The sequence below is a fragment of the Carlito syrichta genome, unplaced genomic scaffold, assembly GCF_000164805.1.
Source record: "Carlito syrichta isolate Samal-C Ts95f unplaced genomic scaffold, Tarsius_syrichta-2.0.1 Scaffold309696, whole genome shotgun sequence".
Classification (NCBI taxonomy): Eukaryota; Metazoa; Chordata; class Mammalia; order Primates; family Tarsiidae; genus Carlito; species Carlito syrichta.
Window position 1 is genome coordinate 176,017 of NW_007253792.1, and position 13,706 is coordinate 189,722.

Below are 13,706 nucleotides of genomic sequence, written 5' to 3' on the forward strand. Positions count from 1 at the left end.
GGACTGGATGCTGGCGGAGCCTGGCCCCGGACGCCGGGGTCTGGGGCAGTGGGCTGCCGGGGGCTCCCACTCACTCAGGCACTGGCCGGCCACCCCCGGCGTCTTCCGCGCCTCCACGTGGGGCCCGGCGCGGCCCCCGCAAAGCGTCCGCTTTCAGTCCTCGGCCTCTGTGGGGCCGGGGGCTTCTCGGGCCGGGGGGCACGGCCCCCTCATGCTGCTCTGGCTGCAGGGACTCACTGTCCCTTCTGGCACCTCGCCGTGACGGGTGCACGCCAGCAGCTTCCAGGGGGCTCTCACCGCAGAAACGATTTCTGCCTTCCATTTCAACGGAGTTGGCAATCTGTTAGAATCAGAAAGACACGCCGACCATTCGAATGGCACAAAAGGACGCACGGCAAGAGCAGCCCGACGGCAGAGCCTATGCCGAAGCCCAGAGTGGCCTGCCCCCGGTCACACACAGGGGCGCAGGCAGGGCCAGATGGAACCCAGCGGCGGCTCCAGGGCTGGCTTCTCACCACGACGCGTCTCACCATTTCTTCTCACCACCACGCTTCTCGCCTCCCTTCTCGAACGAAGGCCGTGCACCACGCTCGCCCAGAAGCGGCCTACCATCCAGCGCCCCGCAACAGGTGTTCGCCATGATGCCCTGCCGTCCTCCCAGCCCGGCAACCCCACCCACCCTGCTCCCCAGGAGGGGCCAGGGCGGAGGTGGCGCTCAAACCCGCACGACGAGAGCAGCGGCCGTCTCCGACCTGATCACGCATTTCTCGGTAGGAGTGTTTCCCTCCAGAGAGTGCGCACGAATTTCAAGTGACACTGGCACCTCAAATGAATTCATCCGGTGTTCTTGGGCCTTGGCACTCAAAAGAGGTGTTTGTGGCGTTTCATCTGTCAGCGTCATAATGGACACCGTTTCCCACTGTATTCTGACAACAGAAACCTCCCGCCTCAGCTAAAGCTCAAGGTGTGCGGCCTCCTAGCTGTCTTCGCACTGCCGCAGAGGTGCCGGCTTGGCTTTTGATTTTTTTTTAATGTTAGAGTTTAACTTACTCTGGAGTGGAGCAATGAGGGGTGGCAAAAGTTACAGGTGCACAGCAGGAGAAAAGGTCCGGGTGCTTTCAGCTTCCCTTTTGCTCTCTTTCTTAAAGTGACGTGCAATAAATGACGAAGGCCACAAACACTCAGGACAGGCACGCGGAAGAGAGCAGCGCCACCTCTTCCACGGACGCTGCTTGACGTTTTAATGTCAGCAACTCCGTTAACTGCTAACAACGTGTGGCACAGAAGAGCAGCCCCACACGTAGAAAGGAGCTAGCTTAAAGACCATTTACAGCTCAAAGCCATCAAAATACAAATTAAAAGTAGAAACTGTGATACTGAAGCAAAATGAGAAAATGTAGTTTCATCTTGTTAAATACTGAAGTATGAAGTGTGGGAAGGGAGAAGTCTTCACCACCTGTCCAGACACGCCCTCGGGCCCCAGGCCCAGGACAGGGGCTTTTGTCCTTGGATTTGCTTTCTCTCTAGGTAGCGGGACTGGGGAAGAGGGCCTTGGCTGGAGTCTATGCCCTCGGAAGAGGGGCCACGCCTTAGGAGAAAGGCCCCCCCAGGAAAGGGGGACAGAGGAGGGCCTGCAACTGGAAGGGAGCTCCAAAGGAGGGCCAGAGAGGGGCACCCGCACTCCCCTTCCTGCCACCCCTTCCCCACCTCTTCCTCCCATCTTCTGACTTCAGGACAAGTCCAGCTTTGCAGGTCGATGCAGGTAGCGTCAGGACCAACACACTGACAAACAGAACAAAAGTGCTCAAGCTGGCCAGGCTCCTGGCTCAGCCTGTCATCCCAGCACTTTGGGAGGCGAGGGGATTGCCTGAGCCCACGGGTTTGAGACCAGCCCGGGTACCTTGGTGAGACCTCAGCTCTACAAAAATAAAAAATTTTAAAAAATTAGCCAGGAGTGGTAATGTGCGCCTGTAGTTCCCGCTACTTGGAAGGCTGAGGCAGAAGGATCGCTGGAGCCAGGAGGTCAAGGCCGCGGTGGCCATGAGCGTGCGTGCCACTGTGCTTCAGCCTGGGCGACAGAGTGAGACTCCAAATTTAAAAAAAAATGCTCAAGCTTACTAGCAACCATGAAAATGAGACCACAAATGATGGTAAGAACCTCTGGAACTGTTTTAAAAGAGGAAAGATGTGGTCAGAAGATAATTTTTTCCAACTGGAAAACTGAACATAGAATGCAACTCCCTGGGTTAGCCTAGGATGTGAATAATTCAGATCCCAGAGTTTGTAAGAGATCAAAATGGCATCAAAAGCACTGGACTTCCATGTGAACTGAGTCAGTAAGAAACAACTGTGACATTTCTGTTCATCTAAATCATGTCTCTGCTGAATTGTTAGCTGTCACTACAATTATGATTATCTTTCTGTTTATTTTTGGTGTGGTTTACATCAAGTGTCTTTCAAATATGTTCAGGACCCTAAACCAAACCACAGAATGGAGATATGGCAGGGCAAGTTGACTTCTCAGTGCGAGACCACACTCTCAGATGAAACAGAATACCATACTGTTACTTCCCAGACAACCACTGACACCATAACTCAGAGGTTAGCTGATACATTCCCAGGCATACCAAGGCTCCAATTTACAGAAACACTGTGTTTTAGAAATCCATATGAATATATATCAGGATATGTTTTCCCATAGAAGTAATATAAATGGTGATAAGGTTCTCACCAATATACTTTTATTTCATAATATGGGTAGACTGTAGGACATAGAGCATACCCTACTATTTGGAGCATGATTTCAACATGAAAAGTCATTCTTTTTCAGAGAAACGTCAGAAGTTAAAAAAAAATGCTCTCTATAACCCATTTCATGTTTACAGTGAAATATTTGATAACGACGTTGTTTATGACAAGAGCTAGCATTTGTAGAGTTAGTATCCTTTTTGGACTTTTCTACTGGACACTTCATTTAATCTTTAAAACGATACAATCGGGCAGCCCTCTCAGGTCTCTCCCACTGAAGGAGCTTTTCTGGCCTCTCAATCAATCCTGCTTTCTAAAAAAACAACAAACAAATAAACAAATACTGTGAAATAAATACTGCTATTATTCCCATGTACAGCCAAGAACACAAAAGCACAGAGAGGCCACGTGGCTGACAAGTGGCAAAACCAGGATCTGCTTCTAGAGGCCGTGGACTAAATGAGAAACTGGCATGCCATGCCCATGAGCCAAGTCTGTTTCTGTAAATAACACACCGTGCTCAGTTGTTCGTGTGTCCTCTGTGGATGCTTGGGGACCGCAGCAGCAAAAGTGAGCATAATGGCAGACACTGCGTGGCCTGCGAGGCTAAAATATGTATCACCTGACCATTTACAGAAAGAGTTTGCAGAGCCAGTTTACCCAGCCTCTGTGCCACTCTAGGACAGGCAGACCCTCTCCGCTCTGGCCATGAGCCTCAGTGCAGGCAGCAAGGACCCAGGAGTGGGGACGGGAACAGGAGTCCTGCTTGTCTCCGCAGCGTGGGAGACTCAGGGGAGATGCTGACTGGCACAGCGGGCACATGGGGTCTGTTTCTCAAGAAGCTTCCTGCTTCGTTCCCGGAAAGAGTCGCAGCAGGGCCCAGAGGCACAGAGCAGAAGCTCCACAGAGGCACGTCACTTATGCAACAAATGAAAAAATATATCATTTATGTCTGTGAACCAGGGGCCCAGGATACAAACACAGTACAGCCTAAACGCCACAGACACGCCATCCGTGAGCACCGCAGTCAAGACTCTGCTTCATTTTGTCACATAGGAAGATGAACTGCTCTGGCCGGGCCTATACTTGAGAGCATTTCCAACCACCTGCAACTTTCCAACCACCTGCAACTTTCCTGGCTCCTCAGAGCTTCACTCACTGCTCATTCTGTGTGCCAAGATTCTAGAATCAGCCATCTAAATTGGGAAAACTTTCCATCTAATTATCAGATGAATACTCATGCAGTGGCAGAGTAGTAAATGCTCATTTGTTCTTATTCCTCTTTTCATCAGACTGAATGACTTTTGATTTCTGGGGAAAGATTCAAAATACCACATTTAGAGAACTCTTTCTAGAAAACAGAGCAGGGTGTAGGCAGAACAACTTAAGAGCCTGCATGGTGTGCAATACCACTGAGAGGCACCTGCTCCTGAAAGGACAAACCCTCACGCGAGGTCCATCTGGGAATGAGTCCCCGCTGAACTCAGTTGAATCCGACTGCTGCCAGGAGGTGGGAGGAGAGGACTCTGTGAGGCCAGGCAAGTCTGCATGGGGCTGACATGGAGAAAAGGGTGCGGAGGAGAGCCTCAGGTTCTGGGGCTGGGAGGGAGGATATGCATGGAGCTAAGAGAAATTTCCAAGTGGCACCGATGCCCGCTGACCCCCTCTCTGCAGAGACTGGCTGCCCCAGAACTGCTCAGGTGCGGACGCCAGCCCTTCCGTCCCGGCGCATCTCTTCCCAAGCACTTGGCTCCGGGGAAGCATTGTAACGCTCACACTTACAAGCCTCAGCAAAAAAGCATTATGTGACGGAACCTCTACCTGAAGTAAGATCTGAATATTCTACTTAAAATGCAGCATGGAAGTTGCCATAAAATTCTCTGCATCTTTTTGACACCATCATCTATCTGGTGGCATTCTGCCCAAGCTCTCGCAGTTGTTTTAAAAGTGCTCTCAGTAACCAAGCTAATGCGATGGGAACAAAATCTAGGAAACAAGCTGAAAGATGTTTAAAGAAGCTGGAATGTAGATTACACAGGTGCTCCAAGTGTGGACCTTAGCGGGCCCCAGGCAGCCCTGCGGATGTCACCCCTCCCCATATGCCACATGGCCTTGGGCTCCCGGGAGGGAGAGCAGTAACCAGCAACACACACTCATGGCCTCTGATCAGTCTCTCAAGGGGAATGCTGCACTTCTGCTCACCCCTCTGGCCTGTGTTTGTTTATTTATTTTTTTAGTTTACAGTTCTGACCTTTTATAAAAAGCCGTACTCACTGCCCAGGAAGGCAAAAAGCTTACTCACTAGGAAGCCATGGCCATGAAGCATAGAACGTAGGTCAATACTTCTCCATCAGCATAGCTAGGTCTCAAACAGTACTGCGAGTAATGGTTTGTGATGTACCACACCGTTCCCCCTCAAGTGCACTCTGTCACTGCAGCTCTTGACACAGTGACTGCTGATGACCTGCACCAGGGCGTGAAACTCAACGGCCAGGTTCTTCCTGGCTCCTCAGGACCCTCCTCTGTCTGAGACAGCTGAGCAGTGCTGGCACTCCATGGCCTGAAACTCGGTCTAGGAAGGTCCATTGTCACAGATTGGTATGACACTAGGGACGGGCTCGAGAAAGCCTTCCTGCCCAGTATTCCAGGCTCATATCCCCAGCTGTGGGGTAGGGGTGGAAGGAGACAAGCAAGTGAAGAAACAAACAGAAAAACAAGCTATGCCTGGCAGAGACACTTGAGCCTTCCCAAAGCCCTGGCGTGCACCACTGACCTCAAATTCCTTTAAATACTATTAGGCCAAGTTGGAAAATACCTTATCCTCTTTCTCTCTCATACGATACACACACACACACACACACACACACACACACACACACACACACACTAAATAATCAGAGTCTCACTCTGTTGCCCAGGCTGGAGTGCAGTGAGTGGTGTGACCATGGCTCACTGCAGCCTGGACCTTCTGGGCTCAGGTGAACCTTCCACCTCAGCTTCCTAAGTAGCTGGGACTACAGGCCCATTCTACCACATCCAACTAATTTTTGGCTTTGTAGGCTGGTCTTGAACTTCTGGACTCAAGCAATCCTCCCATTAGCCTCCTAAAGTGCTGAGATTACAGGTGTGAGCCACTGCACCTGACCTCTCCTATATTTAAGAGCAACAGATTACAAGCTGATTCTCCTTGGTTGAATCCTACCTGTGTCTGGAACTCTGCCAACATTAAAAGAAATCTCAGTATGTCAGACTGAAACCTGAATGTTTGGCTTCTCTTGAAGAACAAGGATCTGGCAGCACAGGGTCCAAATACACGCATGGCAAGAGTCCACGGCACTGAGCAGCAGTAGCTATCCACTCCAGACAGCGCAGAGCTGACCAGTTCACCCCAGTCCCCACAGCCTCCTGCTGCCTCACCACCCAGAGGCCTGCTGCTAGTTGCCACTTAGTAGACTCTCTGTGACTCACTTCACTTCTCTCTCCTCCCAAGGGCATCCAATGTCAGCAACTGCTGTTAAGTACCTGCACCAACATCCACTTCAAGCAGACCTTAGTATAACAGAGTAACTTGAACAATTCTATGCTTTATGTCCTCTGGAATTCGCTCCGTCTGGACATGGCCTTGATGTCTCCTTGGGAACAACGAAGAAGGAAAACGAGACCACAGCAGACCATTCGTGTCGACACTCCAGCCACGCCCAGCGTCTGTGCCCACACGTGTCTCTTGAGGGTGGGAAACGCTAAGGGACTCCAATGAGTCTGAAGAAGGGAAAGGTGCACACGGGCCAGCTACGTAGCCTGAAGAGGCCGCTGTGGGGATCCCTCCAACAGTCGACATGCAGGGTGGTTGGAGAAGCAGAAAAACATCAAAAGCAGCTGTGACTTGGAACATCCGGCGGGCGCGTAGAGGAAAGAATGCTCCCTAAAAGCTGAGACGTCTGCCGAGTGCAGAGGAGAAGAGGCGAGAGAGAAGAAGGAGAGAAACGGTGGGGAAAGAAGGAGGCAAGAAGAGCCAGGAATCCAGGACAGGGGCAAACACAGAAGCCAGACAGGAAGGAGAGGAGGGGCAGCCTTCACTAAACATCTGCAGCAAAAATAAAAAGGAACCGAAAACACAAAGGAAGATTCACTTCAGTGGGTCTCTCAAAACAGGGGGAGTCTTGTGCTTTCTGTAGGAAAAACCCAAACGACAGCCCGAGGAAAGGCCAAAGGGCCTCCTCCCTGGGGGGAGTGAAGCCCTGCTGAGTAAGGAAGAGCCTGCACCCTGAACCTGGCTTATCTCCCCAGTGACAGGCAAACCAACCTCTTATGCAGAAGTCAACCTTGCTCTTGTTCCTGGGGCATTCTCAACGTCCATTTCCTGAATGATAGTCGACACAGAATGTCAACAGCTTGCAAAGGGCAGGGATCACCAATTGATGTTTTTGAAATAAAGAGAAACACTGTCAATCCTTAAATTACTTCTTTCCTTTCGACAGCATAACCACCAAAACGTGGTCATGCTTCTTGGAGTCATGTTTCTTTGGGAAAGAGGTTTCCAGCAACTGGGGTGGCACCCTCACCTCGAATTTCTGCCTGAGCTCCGCGTTGCCTTCTTCATCCCCTTCTGGAATGGGCACATTGTAGTACTCACCTTCTTCTTGGTTGAGCAACTTGTACCTTTCAAAGACACGGGGGAGAGGAGAGTTAAGGGCACTGTGTCTGCAACACAAGCTCAGCAGTCCTCTCCCGCAACCTCTAGTCAAGCTGTTTCGGGAAATGCATCCTCTGGCGAATTAGACATTCCTCAGACATTTCCGGGACGTACACCCGAATCTCTGAGTGGTAAGTGCGTTGAGACATAGTCAGCCTCGGGGCTTCCTTACCATCCACTGGCGGGCATCTTCATTAGCTCTGAGACGCCAAAGGAAAGGGAACCCATGAAGTCATTCCTTGTTGTCCGATCCCAGTCCCAGACTTCTACAGACAGCCGTCGGTCTTTGTCTGAAGGTTTTAGTTTGCTGCAAAACACACACACATACGCACACACTAGGTTATCTTGATCATGGTCTCTTGGAGGAGAAGACATGCTCATGATCTGGGCCTGAGAGGGAGAAACAGGATGTTCAGTTCTCTTTCTGCACAAACCATTTAATAAAACACCCATCACGTATGCTGGCAGCCAAAGCTCTACGCCGGGGGTCAGCAAACTGATCCCTGTTCAAGGTTGGTCCATTGCTCGTTCTTATACATAAAGTTTTACGAGCAGACAGCCATGGCCATCCATTTACATATTGTCTATGGCTGCTCTGGCACTAGAATGTCAGAGTTGTGTAGGTGCAACAGAGTCTGACCCAAAATTCCAAAATATACACTGTCTGAAAACCTAAGTCCATCAAGAGGTGGATACAACTCAGACATTTCAACACCCTCTTTGGTACCACAGTCAGGACTTTTTGTACAGAATAAACCATGATAAGAGTTCGGGGCTTGCATCGTGCAACTCTGGGTAAACCAAGTCACTATCCAGCAAACCGGTGACACCTCCCTGAAAGCAACTTGAGGAGGGCTCACAAAGGAAGATGTGCTGGAAACCATTCATGATGATGCCTGGTCATGAGCTCGGATAACGAAGTGGACAGCTACACGGCGTGCAGGAATGAGGCGCCATCGAGAAGAGACCACTTACAACGTGAAGGATTCATTCCACTGGGGATTCAGTGTGGAGCGAATGGTTTTGGTCTTCTGTTTGCTTTCATTCTTGGGATCAGGAATAAGTTTCAGCTTCACATAAGGATCCGAAAGTCCATTTGGATCCATCGGGATCAGGTTTTTTGCATCTCGAACTGTGAAGAGAGAAGGAAGGAAATGTTAGCAAGAGAGAACTGACCTATACTTCCCAGGGTACTGTGTCAACAGCAAGCTGAACAGAAGAAACACCACGACACTGTTTGAGGGGAGACAGCACCTCTGACACTCCACAAGAGAAAAGCTTCCCATTACCATCCCTGGTGGAGACAGGGGCATCGTGTGGGCCTGTAGGGGAGCCCGGAGACGCGGCACCTGCCTGGACCGGCCACGCCAGCGACATCCAGGCACCTCTTAAAAAGGCAGAAATCTGGGTTGTGCCCCAAACCTGTGGAAGCAGAATCTGCGGTACGACAAGATTCCCAGGTGATCCCACCCTCCAGGAGACACGGTGCATGCCACCCATCTGGTCCACGATGCTGCGTGTGCACGAGTGCCTGGAAGGTGTTACTGCCTTGCAAAGGCCAGCGGTTTCTACCCCTGGTTGGACACTGGAGCCACTTGTGGAGAAAGAGGTAACAATCCCCAGGCCCAGAATTTAAACTAGAATACCAAAGGGACATGGCTCAACCTTGGTGTTAAGAGCTCCCAGGTGATCCTACTTGCCGCAGGGGTGAGAGCTACCGGTAGATTCAGCTGCAGTTCAGAACTGCCCCTGTGTGCAGGCCGGGGGCAGCAGCGACTCCCTCACCCGGGAGCTCACTGGACATGTAGGCCCCAGCCCTACCTCAGAATGACCGGCAGCTGAGAAGCCTCACTTCAACAACACTTGCAGCAGATTCCAGTGCACATTCTAGCTGGAGAAGCACGGACCCGGGCATCAAAACTAATTTGCAGGAGAGGCCGTGTCATGCACAGAGGAAGGCACGCTCAGAGATGCAGCTGGAGAGCCATATGACCGTGGGAGTGGCTGTCTGAAGCCACTGCCCATCAGTGGAGCAGGTCATAAACTATCATCACCATGAGAAGAGGCACAGCCTGCCTCCCAAGTGTCTTCCTCACTCTCTTCCATGGCATTTTCCCCAATATGGCTGACTGTCTCCATGATTGGGGTCCCTAGCTGGTCAGACGCCACCAACACACATCTAACTGGGACCAGGCTCCCAAATCAGTGGGTCCCATAATGTGGTCCCCACACACTGAGTCACACCTCCGAGGTGGGGTCCAGTGCTCTGTGTTGACCAAGCCCCCAGGTGATTCTGATGTTCACCCAAGTTGGAGAACCATGGACGAGCCGGTCAGCACAGATTAGCAGCACCTCAAATTAAAAATGATAGAAGAGGTTTAGAAGAATGTGCTGGAGTTGGCGGTGGGCAGGGAGAGAAGGAAGGGGAGGGCTAAAGACTTGAAGTGATTTGCCCTAGAATCAGAAGTTAGACAGCCACTGCCCTGACTCATCTTGGACCCAGGGTGTGCTAGCTCCTGCCGTCAACAGCCGTGCATTCTCCCTCCCGGGCAGCGCTGGCATAGGAAGGTGACAGATGGGACCTCAGACAGTCTGAGGGGCGCAGGCTGCTCAGGTCTGCCAGCCATGGAGAAGCTGAGCACGTGTTCCTCGTATGCCCTCTGTGCCTTCCTAACGTCTCTTCCCATCAGCCAGCATCTAGCCTCACCCAGCGAGGAAAGAGATGGAACACAGACAGAACCAGCAGGCCTGGGTTCAGAGCTCAGCAGATTTGCCTCCCATCTGCCTCTTGCACCATGTGACCCCAAGCCCTGGGAAGTGTAAGACCCCAAGCCTGGGTTTCTTTGTCTAGAAGAACGAACACTGGCATGATCCCAGTGGTACAGAGTTATGGGGTGAATTAAATAATGTATATAAAATACCTTAAATTGTTGGTGCTTGGAAAATGAGGGGAGAAAAGAGACTCTACTACATGAGTGCTCATGACACCCAGGTGTGGTGTTTCAGGCTCACCTCCACCACATGCCATTTTAAAGCCTTCAGTGAGGCCAGGGATCCCAGCTTAGTCACCTGAGAGCTCACCAACCTCATGTAGAAGGTTTCTTTTTCTTTTCTTCTGAGTTGGAGCCTCACTCCATTGCCTAGGCTAAAGTGCGGTGGCATGCTCACAGCCACCCCAGTATTGACCTGTTGGGTTCCAGGGATCGTTCCACCTCAGCCTTCCAAGTAGCCAGGACTACAGGCACATGCTACCACACCTGGCTAATTTTTTTTTTTAATTGTAGAGAGACAAGGTCTCGCCAAGTTGTCCAGGTGGGTCTCGAACCCAGAGGCTCAGGCAATCCACTCACCTCAACCTCCCAAAGTGCTGGGATTACAGGCTGAGCCACCAAGCTTGGCCTAGAAGGTTTCAATGCAGTGCAGAAGGTCTAGCCTCCTAAAACATCAAACCTGAGTGTTCCAAAAGAGGAAAAAATTAAGCATAAAAATGGAGCTCTCCCATGAGGAATGGAAAGGCCAACAGTCTGCCTCCAATGAAATAGCAGGATGAGAATCAGATGTTTTCTAAAATGCAGAAAATGCCCCAGAATGTCTAACCTTGGAGGCTGCAGAAGCCCACACCCCAGAAAAGTTAATGAAGACCCTTATCAAGGTTACCAAGACCTCCTGATTCGCCTCTTGCCAGCTGCAAATGATGTGGGTGCTGGCTTTTACATCTTCAATTTATAGGCTTGACAGCCAACATATACAAAATCATTTAAAGCTGATCTCTTCTGAATGGTGATGAGGTACGGTCTTGATGAGATTTAAAGCTGTGGGCTTCCTACTGAGACACTATCATTTAAGTTAAAAAGAAATGTCATCATTCCAGATGTCACTGAAGCAGAGAGTGGATTCAACTTTCAATTTCTGACTGCAGCGGAGAACAGCCTATGTGATATGTGATTTATCATGTGCAGGACACCTGAATCAGGATGGTGAGCAACCAATCAGGAGTCTCATCTGCTCAGTGTGTGGGCTCTGGGATCAGTCACTTCATGGCTGCAGGTAAGACATTTCAGCTCCCTGCGCCTCAGGTTCCTTATCTGGAAGACTGTACCTCCCTCCTATGTCAGGATTTTGTAGGCTCACACGTGAACATTGTTTAGAACAATGACAGGCATACAGTAATGACTATTACTGTTGTTAATGCCAGTTGCTGGTGGAGAGCAAAACCAAAAGGGCTCACACGTTCAGAAACTTCAGCCACAGCTTGTGAACTGGCAAGCAAACGCAGTGAACAACAGTACAATGTGGAACATTTCTAACATGGTGGCAACTGAGTGGCTTCGGCCGTGTCTTAAGCTCAGAAGCTATGCTGGAGTGTATTACTTAAGCTCAGAAGCTATGCTGGAGTGTATTACTTAACAGGGATCGCTGTAAGGAGGCTGCCAGAGGGGAAGCTATGGAAGACAAAAAGAAGAGGGAAATCAACAGGGAAAGTGGGCGAGAAGTAGGGGGAGAGACGAGGGAGAGATGCAGCCGAGAGCGGGGTCAGAGGGTGGGGATGCCTCCCTAGCAGAGGTGGGCCGGTGGAGCCACACACTGGAAACACCCGAGATGTTCTGGTCAAATACAGATGCCCAGGCCCCACCCTTGGAGAATCAGATTTGCTTGGTCTGGGTTGAGTCCGGCATCAGGGTCTTTTAAACTTCCCCATGTGAGACCGACACGAAGCCAGGGCCAGGCACTGTTCAATGCACCCAGCAGCATTCTCAAAGTGTGGTCCTGGACTAACATCACTGACATCATTTGAGGACTTTGGCTATGTTTCACATTTTTCTTTAAACCGGCTAACATTCCACATTTTAAAAGGAAATGTATCACTATAGCAAATGGAAAACCCAGATTGTGTGCCACAAATTGAAAGTAACCATAAAAACAAATATGATAAAAATCTATGTTATCTACTTCTAGTTGGATGCAGTTGCCTGAGACCTGCTCTCTCTTAGCTTTGTACAAAGGGGAAATGACCCCGTGTTTGAGTGTAAGAACATTCTAGCCCTAGATAGACACTTTCTGTGCTGTTACAACCAACACTGAAGGAAAACTGAAGAAAGAATAACTTTCACATCATGTCATTTAATGTTTTTTAATGTCTGCTCAGCACCTTCAGAAATACTCTCAAGTGCTACCAGAAGCCACACCCACCAGTGGCCTCATTCCACATGCGGGACGCACACTTGGAGGGGTTGCCAGTTCTGAGGTTGAGGACACGGAATCTTCCACAGTCAAAGAGCAGCACCAGGTCCAAGAAGAACAGGCCTGGCACCGGCCCCACAGCCCCTCTCTCGTCTGTCACTTTCTACGAGAACCGCGTTGTTTTGACACACAGAACCAGGGCAGAAAAATAACATGCTACTTTAATAAATAAACCACAGAGATTAAAAAACCGAGCATGCCAACTCAAGTTCCGAAAGGTAGAAAGTCTCTAAACAAGCAGTAAAGAAACAACACGTTCTCTTGCTCATTTCGTTGCAGAAGCACCAACTGTGCTCCCAGAGTCTGCCCACATGGGCCCGAAGTCCTACCAGGGATGCAGAAAGAATTCTTTCCCACTGCATCTCATTAGCAGCTCTGCAGCCTTTATGAGGATACATCTGCTGAGGAAGTACATCTGTGCCATGGCATTGGCCATTTTAGAAAAGAGAGTCTGTTCTGTAATTTTAATAGGAACACAGAATACTAATTATATGCCCGTTTTTTGACTTGAGATGGCTGGTCTGAAATCCCCAGCATTGAGAAAAACCAGCCCAGGTTAGAAGGTTATATCGTTTCCCAATCACGCAAGTCACCGTTTCTGAATAAAGCCCATACAAGTAAGATTATGAAGATTGAGAAACAGCTATCCAGCAACACCTGAGACAGGTGGCTGGGCAGGCCCAGGACATGCGTGTTTTAAACACGAGTTTGGGAACGAGGCGGGTGTACAGGCGCATGGAATGTCTCCTTGCTCAGAGGCCTGGGCAGCCGCAGCCAGGCGAGGACCCCAAGCCCCAGGAGCCCCCGGAACAGCGTGGACGAGCAAAGAAGCCCATGGCCTTGCCAAGGGCCTGCGTGACAGGGAAATGGCCAAGCGTGGGCTTGCAGGCCGGCAGGAGCGGCTGCCACGCCTTCTCTGGGAGCAGCAAGGTGTGCTCACCGAGACTTGTGGCCACGTGAGCCCTCACTGTGCAGCGCGAGGTGCGGAAAGCCGGGCTGGCCTCCTCGGAGGGGTGCTGCAGGC

General features: G+C 50.5%; 1 protein-coding gene across 1 annotated transcript in view; it reads right to left on the bottom strand.

Moving 5' to 3' along the window:
• PRKCA (protein kinase C alpha) overlaps positions 1–13,706 on the bottom strand; it is a 468,463-nt gene that overhangs the window by 109,878 nt on the left and 344,879 nt on the right. Inside the window, exons 7-9 of the mRNA XM_008067537.1 lie at positions 8,417–8,573; positions 7,614–7,748; positions 7,311–7,407 (exon numbers count right to left, since the gene is read on the bottom strand). Coding sequence (XP_008065728.1) covers positions 7,311–7,407; positions 7,614–7,748; positions 8,417–8,573 — 389 coding nt within the window. The remainder of the gene's footprint in view (positions 1–7,310; positions 7,408–7,613; positions 7,749–8,416; positions 8,574–13,706) is intronic.